This window comes from Cryphonectria parasitica, assembly GCF_011745365.1.
Source record: "Cryphonectria parasitica EP155 unplaced genomic scaffold M406scaffold_4, whole genome shotgun sequence".
Taxonomy (NCBI): Eukaryota; Fungi; Ascomycota; class Sordariomycetes; order Diaporthales; family Cryphonectriaceae; genus Cryphonectria; species Cryphonectria parasitica.
This window is the reverse complement of record NW_024468912.1, coordinates 4,744,948-4,768,066: the sequence shown is the minus strand read 5'-3', so window position 1 is coordinate 4,768,066 and position 23,119 is coordinate 4,744,948. Positions and strand designations below refer to the sequence as shown.

General features: G+C 52.8%; 9 protein-coding genes across 9 annotated transcripts; 5 read left to right on the top strand and 4 right to left on the bottom strand.

The window, feature by feature from the left end:
- Window positions 1–2,523: 2,523 nt before the first annotated feature.
- Window positions 2,524–3,240, top strand: M406DRAFT_241969 (uncharacterized protein; the record flags this gene model as incomplete). The annotated part of the gene is made up of 2 exons (XM_040916157.1): window positions 2,524–3,006; window positions 3,124–3,240. Coding segments are annotated over 2 exons (600 nt in total), but the record flags the coding sequence as incomplete, so codon positions are not given.
- Window positions 3,241–4,879: 1,639 nt separating this feature from the next.
- Window positions 4,880–5,056, top strand: M406DRAFT_256834 (uncharacterized protein; the record flags this gene model as incomplete). Its single annotated transcript, XM_040917129.1, has 1 exon — window positions 4,880–5,056. A coding segment is annotated over one exon (177 nt), but the record flags the coding sequence as incomplete, so codon positions are not given.
- A 367-nt stretch (window positions 5,057–5,423) lies between these two features.
- M406DRAFT_257276 (NAD(P)-binding protein) lies at window positions 5,424–6,584 on the top strand (the record flags this gene model as incomplete). Its single annotated transcript, XM_040917163.1, has 5 exons — window positions 5,424–5,496; window positions 5,607–5,837; window positions 5,978–6,145; window positions 6,213–6,446; window positions 6,508–6,584. The coding sequence occupies 5 exons, from the start codon at window positions 5,424–5,426 to the stop codon at window positions 6,582–6,584; spliced, it is 783 nt and encodes a 260-aa protein (XP_040777489.1).
- A 684-nt stretch (window positions 6,585–7,268) lies between these two features.
- Window positions 7,269–8,207, top strand: M406DRAFT_291007 (HCCA isomerase/glutathione S-transferase kappa; the record flags this gene model as incomplete). Its single annotated transcript, XM_040918936.1, has 3 exons — window positions 7,269–7,337; window positions 7,426–7,525; window positions 7,614–8,207. 3 exons carry the CDS (start codon window positions 7,272–7,274, stop codon window positions 8,117–8,119), a joined length of 672 nt encoding a protein of 223 aa, XP_040777488.1. The 3' UTR covers window positions 8,120–8,207.
- A 163-nt stretch (window positions 8,208–8,370) lies between these two features.
- M406DRAFT_255633 (nonspecific lipid-transfer protein, mitochondrial precursor) lies at window positions 8,371–9,841 on the bottom strand (the record flags this gene model as incomplete). Its single annotated transcript, XM_040917048.1, has 2 exons — window positions 8,371–9,253; window positions 9,348–9,841. The coding sequence occupies 2 exons, from the start codon at window positions 9,839–9,841 to the stop codon at window positions 8,371–8,373; spliced, it is 1,377 nt and encodes a 458-aa protein (XP_040777487.1).
- A 697-nt stretch (window positions 9,842–10,538) lies between these two features.
- Window positions 10,539–11,360, bottom strand: M406DRAFT_68851 (uncharacterized protein; the record flags this gene model as incomplete). Its single annotated transcript, XM_040925207.1, has 1 exon — window positions 10,539–11,360. The coding sequence occupies one exon, from the start codon at window positions 11,358–11,360 to the stop codon at window positions 10,539–10,541; it is 822 nt and encodes a 273-aa protein (XP_040777486.1).
- Window positions 11,361–13,476: 2,116 nt separating this feature from the next.
- M406DRAFT_256982 (HET-domain-containing protein) lies at window positions 13,477–13,979 on the bottom strand (the record flags this gene model as incomplete). Its single annotated transcript, XM_040917141.1, has 2 exons — window positions 13,477–13,709; window positions 13,826–13,979. Coding segments are annotated over 2 exons (387 nt in total), but the record flags the coding sequence as incomplete, so codon positions are not given.
- Window positions 13,980–15,221: 1,242 nt separating this feature from the next.
- Window positions 15,222–16,350, top strand: M406DRAFT_351532 (NAD(P)-binding protein; the record flags this gene model as incomplete). The annotated part of the gene is made up of 1 exon (XM_040922632.1): window positions 15,222–16,350. Exon 1 carries the CDS (start codon window positions 15,571–15,573, stop codon window positions 16,348–16,350), a length of 780 nt encoding a protein of 259 aa, XP_040777484.1. The 5' UTR covers window positions 15,222–15,570.
- Window positions 16,351–17,209: 859 nt separating this feature from the next.
- M406DRAFT_291001 (uncharacterized protein) lies at window positions 17,210–19,501 on the bottom strand (the record flags this gene model as incomplete). The annotated part of the gene is made up of 1 exon (XM_040918935.1): window positions 17,210–19,501. The coding sequence occupies one exon, from the start codon at window positions 19,499–19,501 to the stop codon at window positions 17,210–17,212; it is 2,292 nt and encodes a 763-aa protein (XP_040777483.1).
- Between the last annotated feature and the right edge of the window lie 3,618 nt (window positions 19,502–23,119).

Sequence of the window (23,119 nt, the reverse complement as noted above, 5' to 3'; positions counted from 1 at the left end):
CGCTAGTTGTACACCCAACAGTGAGTGTTTTTTTTTTTTTTTTTTGGCTTTTCTTTCTAACAGTAGCGTAAGAACGAGCCAATTTTCACCGTATTGTATTGCTGGAGTGTGTCACAGTAACGAAGTATGAAGATCTGTTACGCAGCTGTTTGACGCTGAGCTCTTTCAATCATGGAACGGCATGTATGTCTAGGATTCTGCTTTTGAAATATTGAGACTTGCTCCTGAGGAGCCACCACTTTGCTCATACAACCTCAAGCGCATCCCGAGGCCTTTTTCTCCCCCACTAATGCTTATCTGATGCCAGTATACGGAGCTATCGGAGGACTGACAGCCCTGCCACGGCGGCAAGGCCGATCTAAGGAGGCATTCGGCCCCAGAAGCTATTGTATGAAGAGGAGCCGTTGCGATGATCTGTGCCTCGTGCAGATGCCCCTATCCCCCAAAAATGAGATCCTGAGACCAAGCCTTGGACATCTGGGAAACGTCTTGGCAATAACATAAGACGAGGCTGGTTTGAGTGATCCCTGCCTGACTTGGTGATGTTCTCTATTGATTGAGTTTAACAATGGTGGTGGACATGACATGCGCGGCCTCGTCCGCTGGATAGGGTATCGTTCAATAGGAGAGGGGGTTCAAGAATAGGCGACACTTGTGTCAGATATCAGAAGAGTTCGTCTGGTTGGATACTTTACATAATACAGTAGTGGACTAATGTGAAGTAGGAACGTGTGCGCAGGGGTATATGGTTGTTGGTTCAGATATGGTTTGAAGGTTTCAATCCCCTGTAAGAAGATAACAAATAGTGGATAATTATACAAAAATATTCATCCAAAGATCACCACGGTCTTTCTCTTCTTGAAGAAAAAAGAGGAAAGAATCTCGGAAGCCCCCACTTCGGAAACTCCAACATTTCTTGAAAAGGCCCGACCATATAAATCTCCAGTCATACATAGTGCTTTAATACCAGCCCCATTATTTGGTGAGGCAAACAACAATGCAGTTAGGCTTGATTTCATGCTACATGCCTCCCTACGGTATACCCTGCTTCCTTTTGGTAACTCTTCCTCTACTCACAGCTGTAGCCGGTAAAGTCAAGATTGCGAGTGCTTTGGCAGTTTTCTCTCTCTTGACACGACACGTTTAGATGGTGGTCTTGATCCTCCCTTTACTTCAGCAAAAAAGATATTTAGGCCCTCATGCATCTACAAAGTTACCAACAGCGTGTGGATTGCGCAAAGGTTTGTCCAACAAATAAGGTTTCATAAAAAGGGCTAGAATCCGGGGAAGACAGGCCACATGGGCGGCTGTAGGCGAGCAAGGAAGATCCAATGGGAGAAAAGAAAGAATGTTTGTGCTGGAGTAGGACGCTCGTTAATCCCTCGTGTGTGGTATTATGTTATATGCATGCAACCTCGAAACAAGCGGGGCCCCCCACACAGGATCAGGGGCTATACCCGAGGCGACCTGAAAGTCAACAGAACCCAAGCTGATCAATATAGCACAGACACGCATATATGCTTCATCGTACGTAGGATGAACCTTGAGAATGTAGAATTTCCAAGATAGGTAGCCGAGTAGAAAAGAAAGAAAAAAGATGGCGGGTTGAACCGCAAGAGACAGGCTGGGGTCCCCAGACATTTCTGCCCCTGAGTCTCTGCTTGTTATACAAGCATGGTAGCATCATTGGGGCCCTTTAGCCCCCACTTTCGACTTCACCTGTGCGCCAAGTCGAAACGTCCCACGCGCGAGGACGTCTCAAGACCTTACACAGCGGGACTTTGGTCTGAAGTGCTTTTTTTTTTCGTCGGAGTTCCGACACCAGACGACTTCTGTCAAACCACGCCTGCAGCCTCTCCCAGATCGACGCTATGAAACCCTCAACCGGCCCACAATTGGGTTCTGCGGCACATGCAGACATGGTGTAGTAGTTATTTCCGTCTACCGTCTAGAGCAGACGAGCACGTTTGCAGACGCAACGTCGTCGACAGTGCAACACCAGTGCTGGGTTGAAAAGATGGGATGAGACTTGACCTGCGCGTCAAGATGGTTTCTCTCCCTGGGTTCACAAAGGTGGATATCACAAAGTTAAGCTTGAAGCAGCGTTTACGCGAGGACGGATGACGCGGCAGCTATGTTTGCTGTTAGAACTTGTGGCGGCGCTTCGAAACCATCATGGCAGATGCCAAATGCTCAAGCTGGGCTGAAGTATATAACATCAGACAGAACACCATTGGAAGATGCAAAAGTTCTCCTCATCATCACCATCATCAGTAACCAATTCGGACAATCAGTCTCTTCTCCTTCTTCTTCTTCTTCTTCTTTACCTTCTTCGGCCGGCCCGTACGCTCTGGTTTAGCATTCTTTTCATTGCTTTCATCAGTCTATTCTTTTCTTCTTCTCTCCATCATATTATCTATATAGAGTGAATTCTTTTAATTCTCTATCACCGACAAAATGCAGTTCTCCGCCACTCTCATCCTTGCCCTGGCCGGTGTTGCCATTGCCAAGTCCAACTCGACCTCGACCAAGTCCCAGTGCAAAGAGGTCGCCAAGCTGACCGCGATCACTGACCTGGCCGCCAACGCTACCAAGCTGTCCGACCACGAGGATGGCAACGCGACCAAGATCGCCGAGTTCCAGGCCAAGGCATCCAATGCCGCCACCCAGCTGGCCACCCTCTCCACCAACACCACGCTGATGACGGCCTGCCTCCAGATCTTCGCGGTCGAGGATATGGAGGACGACTGCGACGAGATGACCGCGATCCAGAAGGCTCAAGTGATCGCTGCCAACCAGACCCTGCTGGCGGAGAAGACGAAGAACAACGCCACCAAGGCTGCCGAGTTCCAGGCCAAGGTCTCGGCCAAGGCTTCCACCCTCGCAACCCTCTCGAGCAACACCACCCTGACCGCCTTCTGTGCCGTGCGCGATGATGAGCAGTCCTGCAAGGCTATGGCCAAGCTGGTCAAGGAGCAGGACCTTGCTGCCAACACCACTGCTCTGGTAAGTGAGATGAAGGGGAAAAAAATGAGAATTCATCCATTGCTACCTCGTGTACCAAATCACAAATACTGCTTACAGAGGACAATATGATTTGCTAACAAGTATTCTCTTTTATAGAATGACAAGTTCAACAGCGATGCCACCAAGGTGTCTCACTTCCAGGCCAAGGTTAGCGAGAAGGCCACCAAGCTGCAGACCCTCATGAGCAACACCACCCTCCTCGACACTTGCCAGAGCCTGGGCATCTCAGTTGCTGCTGCCGCCGCCAACACCACCAGCGCCAGCACCTCCAACACTGCGAGCGCCGGTGCCAACGTCGCCCCTATGGCTGGTGGCCAGATCGTCGCCCTGTTCTCGGTCTTCGTCTACGCCCTGGTCATGCTGTAAACGGACTTTGCTTGGGAGCTCCTCGGATATCATCTCTCCTCAAAATGCTTGCCACGTCACTGCTGCCCTCGGAATACTTGGGGAGGCGCGGTCATGCAATCTGGCGGGCAAAATTTGGCCGATGCTGTACTAGGAGAGGAGGGAGAACATGATAGCCTTGGAAATGGTCAACTTACAAATGTGTGATAATTTTGGAGACTGCGAAGGAGGAGAAGGGAAAGAAAGACCTTACCTGTCTTTACAGATACCCAACCCATTGTGCACGCCGTGCTATCTAGATCAGCTGATGACTCTGCAGAAGACGTCAGAAATGAGAAAATGCTACTCTTGATCGCCATGACAAAAAAGAAAGAAACACTGCCTGTATTCGAGTGAGATTTCATGTTGTGATAGAACCTGAAATTATCTAGACGTAATTACCACATAGACGGGTCGATGCTCTCAAGTGCTGAGTATTCCACCGCTAAAATCGGCATCGATTGCGTATCATGAAGTGCTGCATCTACCAGTATCATTTTCTCTCCATTCATTGTGTATGTGTGTGTGTGTGTGAGAGAGAGAGAGAGAGAGAGAGAAAGAGATGGGCCGCAAGGGAGACTATGTCTTAGAGTTCGACTTACAGACCTCCAATTATATATGGCAATTCGAGTTCCCTTGTCAATGGTATGAACATTGCCACCACCATTCCATTGGTCATACAACGGATAAAGTTTCTCACTTCGCCACCAAGACTGTACATGTATTAGTATAGTAAACAATGATAGTTCACTTCATTCGTGAATATGTGTAGCCTTAGTGATAATGTTGGCTATAGGCAGACCCCTTTCGTATACGTAATGGCCAAATGGGAGCAATGGCTGAGAGGAGGAGGAGAAAGATAGGCAGATTTATGATAAGACCGCCAATATTGCTTTCGTTATAGAAGACTTCCTTGTTGTTCAGGCAAGACACAAGATGCTCGCAGAATATTTGGAGTCCAGAAATGGCGAGTCTCAGCAACGGAAGATAGGGGAATTACTGGACGCTCGTTTTTGTCGATTTGAGGCTTCTTCAACCGCCGAGTTGAGCGACAATGACGAATTTTACAGGGTAGGATGACAATATGTAAAAGAACTCGTACCCAAAGGTACCTCTGATTCTTGTCATGACCCTAGAAAAAGAGAGAGCCGGGGGGGGGGGAGGATGAAATTTTACGTCGAATAACTCCATGATTCAGTCATGTACGTTTGGAGAACAAGGTCAAGATGCAGAGGAGAGAAAAGATGCAAGTTTACCCTCGTCAAACCAAACAAACTTCAAGTATTTATGCTGGAGAGCTCCCGAACTTAAAAGATTTGAAAGATATCAAGTGTGCATAAAGTTTTCAGACCAAGTCACAAAACCACTAACCCCATCACTCTTACCAAGTTCAAAGAAATGAAGAAACACATGCATGTAGTCTTCATGTGTGAGAAGTGCAAAGGAAAGCAAATAATAATTCAAATAAAAAAAGAATTCAAAAACATGCAACACCGGGTATTCGCTAATGGTCACCCACTTAACTACTAATCCGGCGGTTAGTGGCTTATTTAGGGGAGAGCAGACGGGATCCCAAGTTTTCCACTACCTATGGTCGCATGTGCTGGAATTTGTGTTTCTAGGAAACATATATTCAATATCGTAATAGATCTGCGACCACTGTCGTCACCAACACAAGCCAAGTTTCTCGAATTCAACCATGTTGACCCATCAATCAATCCGTGATTTCGAAACCGACATGGTGATTAAGCCAGACTCGCGAAGAACGAGAACCGAAGAACTGTAGAAAAGATTCCGTTAATTATTTTCAGTTCCCTCGGGCTGAGGGTGGCCCTCCCTCCTTGTGATTAGATATGACAATCTGCTGAAAGTGTATTGGTACTACATTGGCCTTCTCCTCATGATACCCCGCAGGCTGTCCGCGACCTCCCCCTCTAAGCCTTACACATTTCTGGTCAAGGCACAATCACCAGTTGCAAAGCTCTCAAGCTCAATCAACCGCAGCAGACAAGATGACCTCCCAAAGAGCTCTGGATTTCGCAGGGGATATCGCCATCGTCACAGGAGCCGGGTCTCGGTTGCCCGGTAAGTTTAAGTTTCAGCCAACCAATACTCAGATTGCATTTTGTATAAACATGCATGATAAGCCTCACTTGCATCTAAGCTGACATGTGTGCAACTTCACATTTTCAAAGGCGAGATTGGAAACGGCAGGGCCACAGCGGTCCTCCTCGCAAGGCACGGAGCCAAAGTTGCCCTGGTCGACCACAACGCCGATTGGGTCTGGGAGACGAAGCGCATGATTGACGCTGAAGGAGGCACGTCCGAGGTCATCATCGCTGATGTGGCAGATGAAGAGGCGTGCAGGAGGGCGGTAAGTGAGACGGTCAGGCTGTTTGGGGCGGTACATGTGCTGGTGAATGTCGGTGCGTTGCCTGTGATCCTGGACAGAATACTTATTCTCCCGTCTCGAATCTCGTTCCACAAACTCTAGTTTCTCGCGCTGGGATTCCTCTGGTCATGATTTCGGCATGGGTTGAAGTATTTGTTACTGATTTCTTGATAGTCGGCGTAGGTGGAGCGGCTGGCGACGCCACCACGGTCGACATGAAGGCCTGGGAGCGAGACATGAGGATTAACGTGACAAGCATGGTTCTCATGTGCCGCTACACGGTGCCCGAGATGCGCAAGAGCGGGCGAGGGGCCATCGTGAACATATCCTCCGTCAGTGGTCGTAAGTTGAGATTCCATTTCATTTTCTGATCAAGTCCACTCCGAGCTGATGACCATCTCCTGTGTAGTCCTAGGTGGAAACCCGAGCCTTCTCTATGCAACCAGCAAAGGCGCCATCGTCCAGATGACCCGGACTATGGCTTCTCATTACGGCGCCGATGGTATTCGGGTCAACTGTGTCGCACCGGGCATGGTTCACACGCCCATGGTCGGGGGCGCGGGGATGAGTGCTGAGATGAGACAGTCAAGGATCGACCAGACTCTGCTGAAAGTAGAGGGGACTGCCTGGGATGTTGGTTTCGGTTTGTTTCTGCTGCCTCCCTCCGGTTGGCCGGCAGGGTCTATCGCTGACCAGCTTGGCAGCTATCCTGTTCCTCTGCAGCAGAGAGGCGATGTGGATCACAGGATTGATTATGCCAGTGGATGGCGGTGTAAGATAGTGCTCCCTAATGATTCTTTTCTCTTCTTTATTGTGTAGTTTTCTGCTAACAACAGATGGGTTAGACAAGCGCAGCAATAGTTGGTACTTCGGCTATGTTGGCAGACGTTGCAACATCCGTGGATAGGGACGGCTTGTCGAAACTATAGGCCCAAAATATTGAGCACGAGACCTCGCAATGACCACAGAAGTGATTGCCTGTAATCTTTCTTATCTTCTCTTGTTTTTATTTCTATTCTTTGCTTAGTTCTTCTCTGGTGGAAGGCCTTGGAGACCAGCATTCATGGACCTCGCTTATTGGAGGTATAAGCACCGTCATGCACCAGCAGCTCAATTGCTGAATTAGACAGACATCAGTGACATACGAATTAATGCTTGAAACCTCGTAGAATTAGCTTTATATATAAAATAATCATAACAATAGAAACAGAAGAAGAAAAGTATTGAACGATCGAGAAGAGGGGGAGAGGTTGACTAATCACTCCAGATCCTCGGCTGTTTCTAGCTCGTCACACCCACAGCGGAAACTAGACCTCTAGTCCCTCTATTCAATCCAAACCACGACTAATCAAAAAAATAACCAACGACGAACGACGAACGTCGAGCCCTTTTCCCCTCCCCTTTCAACGCAGACTGTGGTGTTCGCCTCTTCTACAGACTATTGCCTCGACCGCACCACTCATTCAAGATGAAGATTACATTCTATGTTGACATTCTGTCGCCATTTGGCTATGTGGCATACTATGTGCTCAGGGTGAGCGTCCAGTGTCCCTATCGAGACGCAACTGCAGTCAATCAGTTTGATTGATCACTAATTCACATGCATTTTTTCCCCTCCACAGCACGACCCCGTCTTCAAAAACTGCGAAATCACATACATTCCAGTATTCCTAGGTGGGATCATGAAGATGGCAGGCAACACAGCGCCCATCTTTATCAAAAGTAAGCCCAACCCCCCAGCCAAACAGCCCCTGAGTAACCTTTTCCTAATATCCCTCACCTTTCCCCTCCTCTTTCCCTCGAAAACCAGACAAAGACAAATATACCAACCAAGAACGCGTCCGCTGGGCCCGTTACTTCAACGTCCCCATTGTCCCTGAAGTCCCCACCGGCTTCCCCTACCGCACCTTGTCTGTGCAGCGCGCCCTGTGCGCCATAGCCCACCTGACAGGCGAGGCCCAGACCAGCCCCACGGCTCAGCGTGCCATCATACCGGCCATCGACGCCTTGTACGAGGCCTACTGGGCGCAGGGCCGCAACGTCGCGGAGGAGGACGTGCTGAGGGATGTGATCTCTGGCTTGGCGGGGACTGATGTGGCCAAGGTGTTGGAGGTTGCGGGTGGGGAGGGCAAAGCGATGCTGACGGCTAATACGGCGCTGGCATTTGGGGATGGGGCGTTTGGACTGCCGTGGATTGTGTGTGAGAACGAAAAGGGGGAGAAGGAGGGATTCTGGGGCGTGGATCATCTGGGCTGTGTGCTGGATTTCCTGGGGCTCGAGAAGCCAAGGGCTGGTGGGTGGAGGGCGTTGTTGTAAGTGGTATTGTACTGTACTGAATCAAGTCACAGGATATAAGTGAAAGGCCTCATGGTCGACTACTAAGACCAAGTAGTCTACAAAAACCCAGTTGTTGAAGCGTGAAAAGATCTTAAATGTAGGTATGGGAAATCCAATGACATGCCTGGTGCCGTAGGAATTAATTAATATACAAAAGAGATGGAAATGGTCAACTCTTCAGTCTGATCTATTTTCCTCCTCTTTCAGCAATGCATACACACATGACCAACCTAGAACCGAGCCTGCACCTTCTCCTGTGTGTCCTGCAGCGCCCAATCACTTATCTTACTCTGGCTCCTCACAGAACGAGCCTGCGCCTCCGTGAAGCCCCTGGCCTGCGTCGCTGGATTATACCCCAGCCCATTCACCTTCCCCACAGCGGCATCATCCAGCTGGGGTGCGGCCCTCCCATCTGCCCGCCTGTACACGGACACCACAGCAGCTCCGCCCAGGCCCAGGTTGTGCTGCAGACAGTACTTGGTACCTGCCACCGCCCTGTTGTTGGCCCAGCCGCGCAGGTGCCAGACCAGCTCAGCGCACTGCGCAATACCTGTGGCGCCGAGCGGATGACCCTTGGAGATGAGACCGCCGGAGGGATTGACGACGATCTTCCCACCATACGTGATATCACCGCGGCGGACCATCTCGTGGGCCTTTCCAGGCTCCGACAGGCCCAGAAAGTCAAGCGTGATCAGTTCGTTGGCGCTGAAGCAGTCGTGTAGCTCACACACGCTGCAGTCCTGCGGGCCCACACCAGCCTCAGCGAAGGCGGTGCGGGCGGCCTGCTGTGTCATCTCGCGGCCCATGAGGTCGATGGAGCTCTTGGAAAAGAGGGAAGGGGCGTCGGTGGCGAGACACTGGCCCGCGATGAGGACAGCCTGGTCCTTCAAGTGAGGGCGGGCGTCCAGAAAGGCTTGCGAGACGAGGACGGCGGCAGCGCCACCGTCAGAGGTGGGGCAGCACTGGAGTTTGGTCAAGGGCTCGTGGATCATGGGGGCCTTTTGGACCTGATCGAGGGTGTAGACGTCCTGAAATTGGGAGTAGGGGTTCTTGACGCTATGGGCGTGGTTGACGCGGGCGATCTCGGCAAAGTCCTCCGCCTTCGCGCCGTATCTGTGCGGTGTATGTTTGTCAGTCATCTTTTTCTTGCTATAGAGAGAGAGAGTATTTCCTAAATTAACAGTACGTGACTGGTTTGACCACTTACTTCTCCATGTATTCCCTGCCAGCGTTGCCAAACATCTGAGCAGCGCCGGGAGCTTTTGTGAACCCACGCGTCGAGGCCATCATCAGACCTGTCGTGCCCGTGGGGTTCTCGCGGTCATTAAAGAAGGTCTGCAGGCTCCCAGGCATCATCTTTTCGAAGCCCACCACAAGCACACAATCGGCAGCTCCGCTGGACACATACTGGCGCCCGATGGCGAGGCCCGTGGACCCCGTGGAGCAGTTGTTGTTCACATTGATGATGGGGATCTGGGTCATGCCAAACTGATAAAAGACGCGCTGGCCGCAGGTCGAGTCACCGTAGCAGTAGCAGGCGATGCCCTGCTCCACGTCGTCGTAATTGATGTGGGCGTCCAGCATAGCCTTGACGCCGGCCTCGAAGCCCAGTTCTGTGTAGTCGACCTTGCCGCGGGGTTTGATGAACTTGGTCATGCCCACGCCGAGGACATAGCACGGTGCCTTTGGCTTGGGTGCCATGGTGGTGGTGATGTTATGGTGAAGGAGGATAGTGAGTCTCGATAGGGCTCAAGATGGCACGATTGTGTTCAAGCACAGGTTTGTATGTGTAAAGTAGAATTGTGATATCCTTGGGGATGTTTTGATCAAGTCCGGATCGATGGAACTGAGTAGAGCATAGATTGTCGTGCGTGTTAAGTATGTTAGAGACTGGCCTCGGGATTTGGAGATATGGAAATCCCGTCACTCCTCGAAAGAACAGCTCACTTGAATGGATGAGTTGACAATATAATTCCCGAGGGCGTCGGTTCATGTATCCTGCGGGGGAGAGATGTTGTCGAGTGGAACGAGCCGAGGTTAATAAAGTACTTGGGCAGTAGTAAATACCACCACCACCGCCACTGGAGTACACCTTCCCCAGACACACACGTACCTGCCAACACAAAGGGGCGGTGGCAGCCAAGATAGCCTAGGAGGATTTCCCCAGCGCCTTCCCCCCCAATACGGCCCCACAGATGGGGAATCCCGTCTTGTGGAGAGAGAAGTCTAAGCCTGTTTTGAGGGAAATTGATTTCACATGTTTTTGCTTGCGGATTTAGACTTGGATATCTTGTTCAAGAAGAAGATAAAGAAGAGAAAAAGTTGAATAGTTGATTGACTTACTTGAGGCAATTGAGAGACAAGGTGAGATGAAAGGTACAAAGAAGCAGGTTTTTATTCAAAGATGACCGTCTCGTCCCCGTGAGAAATACGCCGCCAACTTGCCCACCGGATCTTCACCAGCCGGGAAAGCCCACGAGTAGACCCTCATAAATCCATCAATCTCCTTTCCCATCTGTGTAGCAGCCTCAGCCTGAGCCTCAGCCTGTGCATGATGGTCTTCCCCATCGAGCGACGCGACATGCCTCTCCAGTTCAACCTCTCCGACCCTGTGCCCAAAGTCCATCTCGTCAATGACGATAGAAAACCTGCCGTTGGCCGTATACTCGCTGCGCACAGTCACAAACCCCGCGACCTGCTTTACGACGCTTCCTCGGCCTCGTAGTAGGCTTTCCAGGCTCTCTTTCTCGTTCTTGCCGCCCTTCTCGTCCAGACAGACTACCTGAGGCACATGTCGAGCAATCGCAGCTAAGATCTCTGCTGCATCCCTCGTCTCGCTAAATGCGGACCTGACGTAATCGCCTCCCACACGCAGCTTGGCCTCCAGGCACCCATTTCTGCGGCGGACGTAGATGCCCTGATTCATCAGAACGAGTGATGGCGTGTCGAAGTAGAGATCCTCGATCCGGCGGCCCGAGGTTGGATTACGCTCCAGCGAGGTGAATTTTGGGCTTCCTGCGTTGTTGGCTAGCAAATGGAGAGAGGTCGCCGTTGGCTGGAACTTGCGCTCGACTTCGAGGTTTGTGTGTTTGGTGGTCTGGGGGTGGTGGTGTGTTGATTGCAGATGGCGCGCCGTCTGCGTGAGCTGGAGCAAGCGAGGCGCACTGCTGCAGCTGATTCTGGAAGTGCGTGCCAATATAGGATATGATGGCGACGGCATTTCTGATAATGATCGGATCCCGTTGTTATTCATGTAATGATGTTTTCCAAAGCATTCGAGGTTGTATAGTTGATGTTAGCTATGGTTATACTGATCAGCATTAGCTGTAGGCCTCCCGCTGTTTGTCTTACTGCACCTTATGTATATGTACAAAAGAATCTCCCACAAACATGCCATCCACCACCATCAATTTAAGTACAAAGTAGGCTGATACAAGTGGACTTGGGACGTCGCTGTAGTTGGAGGAGACAATTTTAATCCCCGCCTTCCGAATGTGTTGAGGAATAGGCGGGAAGGAACGGCAAAAAGACACACCTTCCTCAACAGCACTCGAGCACTTGAATTTAAAAAATCTCGCCCAACCCTTTTTGCAAGTACACGCAACCAAGAAGTCCACAACACCCTCGCAATCGAATCACGAAATCAACTTGTAAAGAGTTCGCGCGTCCATCATAACAGACAAGCCCACGGTCTGATCGAAAAAGGAATTTCCTTCCTCCTCATGGTCCAAATACACCCCCGCCACACTCTCCGAGTCCGCCGCGGTGCCAACGACGCGCAAGTGTACTGCATCATCCCCGAACTCGCCCTGGCCCGCTACGATGCGCAGCACGATCGCCTTCTCGAGCTGCATAACCCGGCACACTAGGTCGCCCAGCTGTGCCGAGGCTGGTGCAATGCCCAGCTTGGGAAATTGATAGGTTGGCTTGAGGTATTGAAGCTGGTATAACCTGGGCCCGCCGCTGGTACTGCTGCTAACAGAAGAAGAAAAGCTCGAAGTTGTTGCTGTTGTGGCTGTCACTGCTCCTCCGCCTCCTCCACTGCCGCCGCCTTGATTGTGTTGATGAGTCTGGGTGATCTGCTGATCGAGCTCAACCCTCTGATGGTCCTGGATGAGGCGCAAGTCATAACTTCCAGGCTCATGTTCTCCCACAGCCCAAGTCAATCCACCTGCATGTCCCAGCGCCATATTCCCCAGCGCCTCGTCATTCTGGTCCAACACGCACCGCAGGAGGAGCTTGCTCTCCTTGTTGGCAGCACCAACATCCTGTCTGTAATTTGCATGCAGCGCCGCATTCCAGTCGGCCACCGTGTCCAGCTTGGACAAAAAGTCAGCTGTCGCCGGACCCAGCGTGCGAATATACCCCAGCACGTACGAGTCCACTTCAAACGACACTTTACCCGGTTGCTGGCCCGCAAAGTCAGCCTCTGCGGCGGCCGAAGCTAGCGGGAGTTGCGCCATGGTGTAATAGCTGCTCGGCGGCGGCAACATCTTCCGCAGCAGCGGCCCGCCACCGACCCCACCCCCCTCAGCAGGGTCGTCCATGAGCAGCGACCGGACCAGACGCGCAAAGGCGATCAGGTCCGTGTCCTCGAGCAGGTCATGGGTCTTCATGTACTCCATAGTATCGGTCCAGACCTCGAAGACCGACTTGGAGTAGTCCATAGGGAACCGCGTGGCGTCAGCAGCGAGGCCGACGAGGCCGTAGATCTTGTCCCTCCGGTCCTCGCATAGGGCGTCCTGGTGGTCCTCGAGGAGCTGCTTGAGGGTGTGGCTCTGGTTTGACTCGTTGCGGAGCTGTTTGTCCAGGGCCAAAGGCCTGCCTCTCGAGAAGTAGAACTGGAGGAAGGTGATGAAGTGTGACCAGGGGGAGGCCCATGTGCCGAAGCAGACTTGGATCTCCCTGGCCTGGCCGATCTCCTGGATGATCCATAACCTCTGCCAGTAGCCATCTGTGACGAGTTCTTCGGCCATCGACTGCACCAGTTCGGCCCTTTGCCTGTTCGAGAGGGTCGCCACCGCCATGCTGTTGCCGCTGCCGCTGCCGCTTCTGTCGATTTTCTTTTCGTATGGAGGTGACGGCGATGGCGGAGTGGAGGATTTGGTCGTCTTGCCAGGAGGCGATACAGCTGCACCTCCGCCTCCGCCTCCGCCTGCCCCTCCCCCAATAGGTTTCGTGTCGCTACTGAGAACCGACGTTGAAATCCGCCACGACTTCTGAAATTCGGACACCTCCCACTCTTCCAGGCCATACTGCGCCTGCTTCTCCCGCAGCATCTCTTCAAAAGCATCTGGGCTGAGTTCCTGCTGGTACCGGGCGTACTTGTCTCCTAGCCAGACGATGACCCGCCTGGCCCTGAAATAAATCTGGCCCATCCACTGCACCTGGCGGGTCCTTTCATCGAGCTCATCCTGGTTGATGCACAGCGCGTCGATCCAGAAGAGCTTGTAGCTGGCCTGCCCGTTGAGGCGTCTGAGGAAGCGCAGCGCGGCACGCAGGTTCTTGCCGATGGCGAGCTCGAACCCATTGAGGATGATGGTCTCTTTGTCTTTTACATCGCCCCATTCTGATGAAGAAGAGGTGCGGAACGAAATTAGTCAATCTACAATGAGACCTGCATGGACAGTAGAGAGAGGGAGAGAGTCTGAGAGAGAGAGAGAGAGAAGAACCACACCAACATACTATACGACAAGGCCTCATACTTGGGCCGATCCCGGAAAGAAATATGCACATGCCGACACACAATCTGGTCCTCATCGCTCTCGGCTGGCTCGATCTGAATAAACCGCGTGCAGTCGCCCGTCGTGTCCAGCGGCCGAAAGACGAGGTTGTCCATCTTCATTGCCGGGTATCGTGCCTCCCGGTCGGTGGCGCCCGCCTTCAGCACCCGCGGGCCGGAGCAGGACTCGGATCTCGTAGGGGTGGTGCTTGTCGCATTGAGGGGCTCAGGGCATCCTCCTTCGTACTGCTGCTCTTTGCGACGACGTGACTGATTGGCTGTCATCTTGATTCGGATTATATAGAAAAAGGGTTAAGATTTTATTTCGTTTTCATTCTTCCTTTCTATTTCCCTTTTCGTTGATCTTGAACTGTCACGATGGGTTCTGTGGCATAATAATCGGCAAAGCAAAAGTACTAGCTGGGGAAATCGCAAGAAACGGTCTAGCAAAGCGGTGAGCAGGCTGGCGATACTTTTATTTCTTCCGTGCCACTGCGTTCTTGATCGAATGGGTTAACTGGTGAGATTTCGTCAAAAATTCGCAAAGCCACAAGGCGCAGCCCGAGCCTGCCAAGTTCCAACGACGACGGCGGCGACAACCCCTCTGTGGGTAACGGGACTAATGCATGTATACTTATATGGACTGTGCATTTCTGAGAAGGGTAAGAGGGGTGGAGGGGGCCGCAGCAGCAGCAGCGCCGCACCATTGAACCGCCGTGGTCCTTTCTTGCAGCTGCAGGATCAGCAAGTAGTGCATGCATTGCAATCCGTGGGTGCCTGGAGGCCACCCACCACTCGACCAGCCACTTACATTTATTGTGATCCTCTGCCCTTGAGGGTGGATTGGTGCACTTACTTGCTCCAGGCTGCTTGGAACTGACGGGTATTTCAGTAAGTACTGAAAATACATATGTAGATCTATTCTCCATTTCATCTTTATGCTGTTTTTACCCCCCCCCCCCCTTTTTTTTTTTCTTCTCTTTTTTTCTTTCTTCTTTTTCTTCCTTTCTTCTTCTCATACAGTAAATCAACCAGAACCTGACAAACTGATAGAAATGCAAAGTGACAAATTATCCCCCTTCACTGACATATCAAGATCTCAACCTTACCAGCCTAGACAAGGCTTTTCAAGTAAGTATTTTACCATCTTCCCTCTCTGGGGGACAATCGTGGCAGAGCAGTAGCCCGCGTCGTTGAGATCCATAATCCTCGGCCGAAAGAATTCCGGCTCCGGTCCCCCCCCCCCCCAAGCCTGCCTGTCTCCCTTTCCTACCAACAGAACAGATAGGCGTAACCCATGCTTGAGTGCCCAGGGCGCCCTTCTAAAGAAGACAGATACGTGAAATGAAAAGGATTCGTAGCATTAGTCAGTCGGGTCATGTATTGTTCACGATACCCCGCTGTCCGTCTATCAGTCCAGGGCAGTTTTGTAAGTCTCGGCCGATATCCGCGGCCGAGTCTTCGGATCCGGATCCTCTCAATACATATAACTATCAATGTATTCACCATCTCTTTTCTTTTGCCTCGATCAGTTCTCCCTTCCAAGCATCTCAGTTCAAGAACAAAGAATCAAAGTATCGCCATCGTCAGCACGTATATATCGAGCCAGATTCATTGTGATATCATTCTCTGAGGAAAGAGAACGCCCATCACCACACAATACCATTCCAACTCCAATACCCAACACCCATATAATCAACCCAACACCATGCAGATCCTTCTTCTCGGAGCCACCGGCCGCACAGGCATGCTAGTCCTCCAGGAAACCCTCAACCGCGGCCACACAGTCACCGCTCTAGTCCGCAACCCAGGCACCCTCCTGTCCTCCTCCGCCGCCGCCGCTTCGGCTCAGGAGAAGGGCCAGCTCAACGTCATCCAGGGCACTCCCTTGGAACCTTCTGACGTGGCTCGAGCCATCGAGACGGCGACATCAACCGTAGACACTACCACCAGCACGCCCACAGCAGACGCGCAGCAGCTCGTTGTCATATCAACTCTCAACGCCCGCCGCACCACTGACAACCCCTTCGCGGCCCCCCATCCAACCGACTCCGCCCCACGAATGATGGCCGATAGCACCGCAAACGTCCTCTCGGCCCTCTCGGCCACCCACCGACGAGGAGATAAGATCGTCGTCCTCTCGGCCCTGGGCGCCGGCAGCTCGGCGCCCCACACCCACTGGGCCCTGCGCGCTCTATTCCGCCATAGCGGGATGCGTTACCAATACGCTGACCACGACGCCGTGGAGCAGGAGCTCAGACGCGGGACGGCTGTATTCGTCATGGCGCGCCCGACGCGGCTTGTGGAGGAGAAGAAGAATGAGGAGGCCAGCGGAGAGAAGGGTGCCGTTGCAAAGGTCTTTGATCCCAGCAGGGGCGGGACGGTGGGGCTGATGGCGACTGTGTCCAGAGACGCCGTCGCGAGGTTTCTCGTGGATGCCGCTGAAGGGAGCCGGTACGATGGGCAGGCGCCTATTCTCGTCGGCTAAGCGTTTTCTGACTGGGTATGATTGTGCTATTAAGTCGAAAGGGGAGGACGAGGAAGAAATAAGGGAACAAACGAGAAGTGGAGAGAAAGAAGAAACAAAAGAACTGGATTGGGTATATATCGTGTGATAGCGACAGTGCGGTCTATGAATGCAGATCTAAATTTCCCGGCCTTCCGTTTCTTTTGAGATAGAAAAACAAGGACGGATTTAAAACGAAAATGAAAAGAGAAAAAAAATGGAACTGAAACAAAAACCAGACTCTTTCTTCTTGATGAGTAGTAACGTAATCTAGTAAACGGTGCCTGCCTGATGGCAGGAATGAACGCCATGTATCAAACACATAAGGATGCGGACGGAAATTCGGGGTATCAAGCGTTCAGGAGTTTAAATCAAAGCAAAAGAGAGATCAAAGCCACCACTGTCAGAGGGTGGCCTAAGGGGAGGAGCGTCCGTCCCGCTTCATCTCATGTCATCACCTCCCTCATTTCTATTTCTTTTTCTTCTTTCACATTTCTAGATTGTGTTGTGACGCTCAGGTCGTGTCAAGTATGGCAAATCTCGACTGGCCGACAAGACATCGAGCAGCCTAGTTCAGAGTCATGGGCATGCTGGATAGATCCCACTGGTCCATGTCCCAGAAGGAGAGGTCCTCGAAAAACTGCTGTAAAGGAACCATGTTAGCCGCAGTAAGACATACGAGCAGGTGATTAGAAAGAAGTGTGGGGGAAGACTTGCCGTGGCTGGATCGTACTGCTGTTGCTGCAGACTCTGCGACCCGTACGGGTCGAGCGGTGTGGTGGGGCTAGACAGCTGTCTCTGAGCATCAGTATTCGCCCGCCCTGCTGGACAAGTACGCCCTTCAGACGCTGATGGTATGTTTACTCACCGGCATGCTGGCAAGACCCTCAGGACTTGTCTTGAGGGCTGCCAGGCAGACTTCGACGATCTTGCTAAGCTCGTCGGTGATCCTCCTGATCCTCTCGTCCGCCCCGTCCCACTTCACACTGTTCAGCACGACATCCAGCACCAGCGTATCCTTCAGGTCGCAGCTCGAGTCGGTGGCCAGGGCGATGGAGTGGTCCAGCGTGTTCTGGACGGCGCGCATCATGCCCTGCAGAGACCAGACCATGCGGTTGTCGAGGGCGTCGATGAAGCCAAGCTCACCGGGGCGGTGCTGTGCCTCTGGGCTGGGCAGCTGGCCATTGATGGCGACGAGGCCACCATTGCGTGCCCGCTCCTGCTCGTGCGCGAGCTTGATGAAGTAGCACACGGAGAAGGCGGCCTGCATGATGTCGTGCTTAAGCACGATGTGATACATGTGGCACACGTCCGAGAACCCAGGCACCAGCGGATCTAGCTCATCCAGGTAGGTGAGCATCACCATAGACGACTTGAGGTAGCCCGTGGTGATGTGCTCGGGACATTCAACCGTGCTGAGAGCGAAGGGCCGGTAGAGAGCGAGGAGCGGTCGGCGGACGTGCATATCCAGTAGGGCACGCATGCGCCAGTCTTTGAACTTGGCGGAGTTGTTGAGGCTCTGGTTGCGTCGGGGGAAGAGGTGGTTCACATCGTCGAGGAGGCGCTCCAGCTGGGTGCCACAGTCGAGCACCTCCCGGAAGCCACGCAGCGTGTCAAGGCTGTTGATGATGCTGGACACGCGCATACGGTGCGGTAGGGTGCGCGAGGCATAGGCCTGCAGCTGGGTGTTGGTGAACTCATCAATGGGTTTTGATGGCGGAAGTGAGAGCATGTCTGGGTAGATGTCGGCGTCATCGATGTTGCCGGGCGGTCTGCAGGTGTACTCGTTCTCGCGCACGGAGCAGGGAAGATTGCAGGCCAGGGCAACGTGGAGGTCCATGTCCATAACGGTGTACCACAGCCGCCGACGCAGCTCCGCGTAGAAGGGTCTGATTTGTGGAAATTCGTCCGGGTCTCTGTGAAGACCCATGGTCATGGCCATTCGAACGATGAAGCCCAGCTGTGTCCATGACTCCTGGTTCCGTGAGCACATCATCCGCCTGGCATGCAGCAGCAGCACTTCGCACTGTAGCGTGTTGATGTCCACCAGCTGCTTCCCTCGCAGGCCGTCCAGCCATGCGCGGGCGAGAGCGCACGCGGTTGGAGCGTGAATGCCGTCTGCACGATCGTGGCTCAGGCCGCGCTTGTCCGTTTCAAACCTGGCGCCGAGGGACAGCATACACATCAGGCAAGGGAGGAAGGCATCCGACACCGGCCTCTGCTGCCAGAAGGCCTCGTATTCGGCCCGGAAGGTAGGCACGTGGATGATGCGGTAAAGCCCCTCGGACATGGTGATGTAGGCGTCCAGCAGGCGGTCACAGATGACCTTGTTGGGGAGGATATCGGCCATTCTCTTTTGCACGGGTAGCATGGAGTCGGTGAAGACGGCGATTGGGGCCAAGCCCCTCCGGTTCTCCTCTGAGATAGCCTTGTAGATCTTGTGCAGCTGGCCAAAGAGGTTCTTGATGTCCTCGACGCGTGACCCGTTGAACATGAAATCCCTGGCCTCGTCGAACAGATTCAGCAGCACTCTGGTGCTGTTCTGGCCGAGGAAGCGCGTCCTCAGGTTCCCCTTCACGCTGAGGCCTCGGATGGTAGTTGATGCTGCGGCCACAGAAGCGGGGTGTATTGAGTAGGGGTCCCTGCTGCTGCTGTTCGGGACGCCAGATTCGAGCGCGTATGGAGAGGAGCCATTGACATAACTGTTGTGATTGTTGTCGCTGTTATTGAGCAGGACCAGCCTCTCCAGACGGTCCAACCTGGCACCAAGCTGCTCCACGACCGAGGCGGTGCCGGCAGCTACCCGAGCCTGCTCGCCCGAGGTGCTGAACCCGGCGACCGACTGCTGGTGGGCTGTGGTGGGCGTGGGCGTGTCAGTAGCGTAGGAGGAGGGTGGGGGGCGGTGCTGCTGCTGGCGCTTGGTAGGCCTCGGGGAGCCCTCGACATCAGAACCCTCAGATCCGGCGGGTTCATTCTCGGAGGCATATTTGCAGGGCCTGTTGGACTTGAGGCACTGTGAGCATGGGCACGACCTGTCGCAGCGGAGCTTGCGCTGGCGGCACGAGTTGCAGCTCTTGACGGGCCGGGGCCGCTTCACAGCCCTGCCGGCGGGCCCCGAGCTGTCAAACACCATGGTCGTCATGGTCGGCGTCATGTGAGCGACTGGTGCTGACCGGTCTGTCGTCTGGCTGGGGGGGACGGTAGTAGTAGTAGTAGTAGTACTAGAAGTATTAGGTCCAGTCGTTGAACCCGGGACATTGGCCGAGGTGATGTATCCAGAGCCGTTGTCCTGAGGCTGGACTGCTATAGGGGCTGCCATGCTCGGCCCGAGGCGGCATGAAGCTCCGAAAAAAGAAGCAAAAGGACGAAAAGAAGAAAGGAATAAAGAAAATAAAATAAAATGTGAAGAAGAAGAAAAAAAAAGGGTAGGTGAGACAAAGATCTCAAATCGGGAGTGGATGTACCCGGGGCGGCGGGAAGGCGGTCGCAGAAGAGGCCGCAGGAGGTCGTAGGATGCGCGGCGGGTGATGGTGTGTGGGGTCTCAGATCGTGGCGAGTTGGTGCAGTTGAAAGTAATTGATCGCTGGAGAGTTGTAAAAGTTGGTGCATGAGAACGCAGCATGAAAAGCGCAAAGATGCCGTCCCAAGAGGAAAATCAAAGATTAAAAAAATAAACAGAAGTAGAGACAGAAGGAAGAAAGCATAAAAAGTCCCCCAAAAGCCAGCCCGAGAGAAAAATCCCGACGTGCGCGGGATTTCGGCCGAGAGAATGTAAATGTGAGTAAAGTATAAGTAGTGTAGCGGGCTGGTGAAGGTCCAACTGGTGTAGTAGTATCACCCCGGATGATGATGAACAATTTTGATGTGACCCAGGTCCTCCCCAAGTTCAGTACAGCCAGCGCTGAAGACTAGCTTTGATGATGAAAGCGGAGGAGCAGAATGGGATTTGAGTCCGTGTCTTGCGTCGTCTCACGATCTTGGCCTTCTTTGTTGAGATGCAGAAGCTAGACCTCAAGGGCTTCGGGCCCGAAGACCATGAATCGCGGCCAGAGACAACAAAGGATGCGGTATATGAGTGAGACAAGACAACAACCTTGTGTGGCGGTGGACTCAAAGAGGAGGAGGGGGGAGGGAAAAAAAGAGTGATGCCGCACTTTAACCGCTTTTTCTCCCCACCCTGATGGAGATTGCTATGGTATGATGCTGAAAGGCCGTGTAGCGCCAATGCAGGTCTTTTTTGGTCGGTCGGGTAGGGGGCGGGCGGCGGAGGGCCGGCAACAAGGCTACTATAGTAGTTTAGTCCTTTGAGGACCTTTGAAGCTGGCTGTCGCAGCGCCCTGAGAGACGTACTATGCAGGGCTAACCGGGGACTAAAATTAACCACGGTGAGTAAGTAGATGGTTTAATCGTACTGTACGGTATGTAATGAATGAGCCAGGGACATTGGCGGAAGTGCCGGCCCTGGGTGGTCCCAGAGAGGGCGTTGGTTGTTTATACGTACATTGTAGTAGGTCGTAGTACTGCGGTACTGATTCCTGTGTAAGCGTGTTTGTTTGCTTGCTGGCTGGAGGCAGCCCAGCCCAGCCTAGCCCAGGGAAGACGAACTACTATCGTAGCTAAGACCCAGGCGGGGCCTCGTTAAATCACCGTGCGGCGTCTAATTGCGGAAGTGCAGCTGTCATGTCGATCTGTGGGAATCTCTGAAATTGTGCTGTGGGCGTCGGGCCTGAGCGGATGAGGCGAGGATGAGGCGACAGGCTGGCACATGAGATTGCCTGGTTGCATAAGGCCTTCCAGGTAGGGTCGCAACGGGCGGAGGTTAGGATGATGGATAGGACCTGCAAGATCGATACAGGTGTGTGTCTGTGTGTGTGTCGGATATCAACCAGACCAAGGAGGGAGGGGGGGGGAGTGGGAAGGAACATGATCCTCTCCCATGCCCTAGCCCTGCCCCTGGCCATGGCCCAGTTTCTCTGCCCTACCATGTTTCGATACGGCCAGGCCAGACAGAGGGGATCTTTTTTTTGCTTAGGAAGAGGAAAGAACAAGAAAATTTTTTTTTTTTTTGGTAAAATTGAAACGAGGTTCGCCCGGTCCGGCGGATGAAATGTCGATCTCTTCTTGGTAGTGGTGGTGTTGGTTGCAAGTACCCGCACCGGGAACCAATGCAGTGGGAGGTGACCCCTGGCAGGACCAGCGTGTTGGGAGAAAATAGAATAGATCCAGAGCCACTGGCACGGAGAGATGGTCTCCTATTCGGCCGGTAGGTGGGTGGCGGTGGTAGTGTAGCTCGATTGTTGGGGGTTTAGTGTGGGTGGTGGATGGTTGCAGTGGTGGTAATGATGATGATTAGAGATGCTGATCAGTGGTGAAGATCTGCCGTACTAGGAAAGCATACTTACCTATGGTTGAAAGAGAAAACGCTCCTGCAAGGTTCGGGGTTACTAGGTTTCGGGGAAGGAGGGACGGGGGGGGGGGGCTGGCCGGCACCCCTGGGCTCTTGCTTCCTCTCGCACAGATGATTCGGAGGCCAGAACAATGCGGGGACAGGTGGGAACATGCCATCGACGTACTATGTACCTAACCCTAGGGGGATACTTCGCAGGACGCCCACAGACGGTAGTCCCACAGGGTCCCCACACAAACGAGGGAACTTCGATAACCCGTCCCTCTCTCGCTCTGTTCTTTACCCTCAGGGCTTGGGCATCTCTGTCAAGGAAAGGTCTCTAGTCTCAATGAAACGCCCACTTCCCGTACAGTAGCAGATGGCATTTATTTTCAGGCGATGATCTTAAGGTCTGAAGTAGGCTCGAGGTCTTATTACACCACCACGATGATAATTATTACCACGTATGGGAAAGGTCCGAAATGTGAAAACCGAGGTATGGGGAAGTATGAGGGTTGCATGTCTGAGATGGCATTGACGTCGTGCATCTTGACTCTTCTGCAGCATTGATGCAATCGAGATGAGGAATCTCAGTTGCGCTTTTCTTTTTCTTTTCTTGAATCATCATCGTCACCCTCGTCATCTCCATCTATTCCTTTAATTCCCCTTTTCCCCCTCTCTTGCGGAGTATTCCACCATAGTTCTTCCGACGTCGTAACAAAGTAACTACTTTTGTCTTTGCCTATGCTTCAGTATCCACCTCCATCATCTCCACGTACCATCCTTCTCTTTGCCCTTGTCCTCTGTGTTTTCCCGTCTGAAACCTTGCAACACAGGCGCTCTCATCTCATTTCCAGGGCTGCAGGCGCAAGATCACGGGCAAGGTCACGACCACGGTCACGGGGTCTCTACCAAATGGTACTATATACTATTATTATTATTATGATTATGATTACCATACACCCTTCTCGAGTTTTCTCCTCTCTCCCGACGTGCCAGATACAGATGGCATCTCCGAGCCCCTCCCATGCTCGTCTGACAACCATGTCTACAAACCCACAAAACCCGTCCCATGCAACCCATGTACCATGGTAATGTCTCCATCGCCCGTAGGTATTACATCCCATCCATCCACATGGCCCCGGTAGCGCGTCTCGCATCGGCTGTCCTGTTTGTTCTACCTTATCCCTCAGGGGAGTGCGCGGGCCAGCGCCCATACAACCGTGTGCTTCGCCTATTGTCCCAGGTTCGAAAGAGGAAAAAAAAAGAGAGAGAGGGAAGAAAATGCAATAATTCTATGGATATGAAACGGTTTTCTCGGCCGGGAATCCCCCCTCCCCCCGCAAACACACACACACACACACA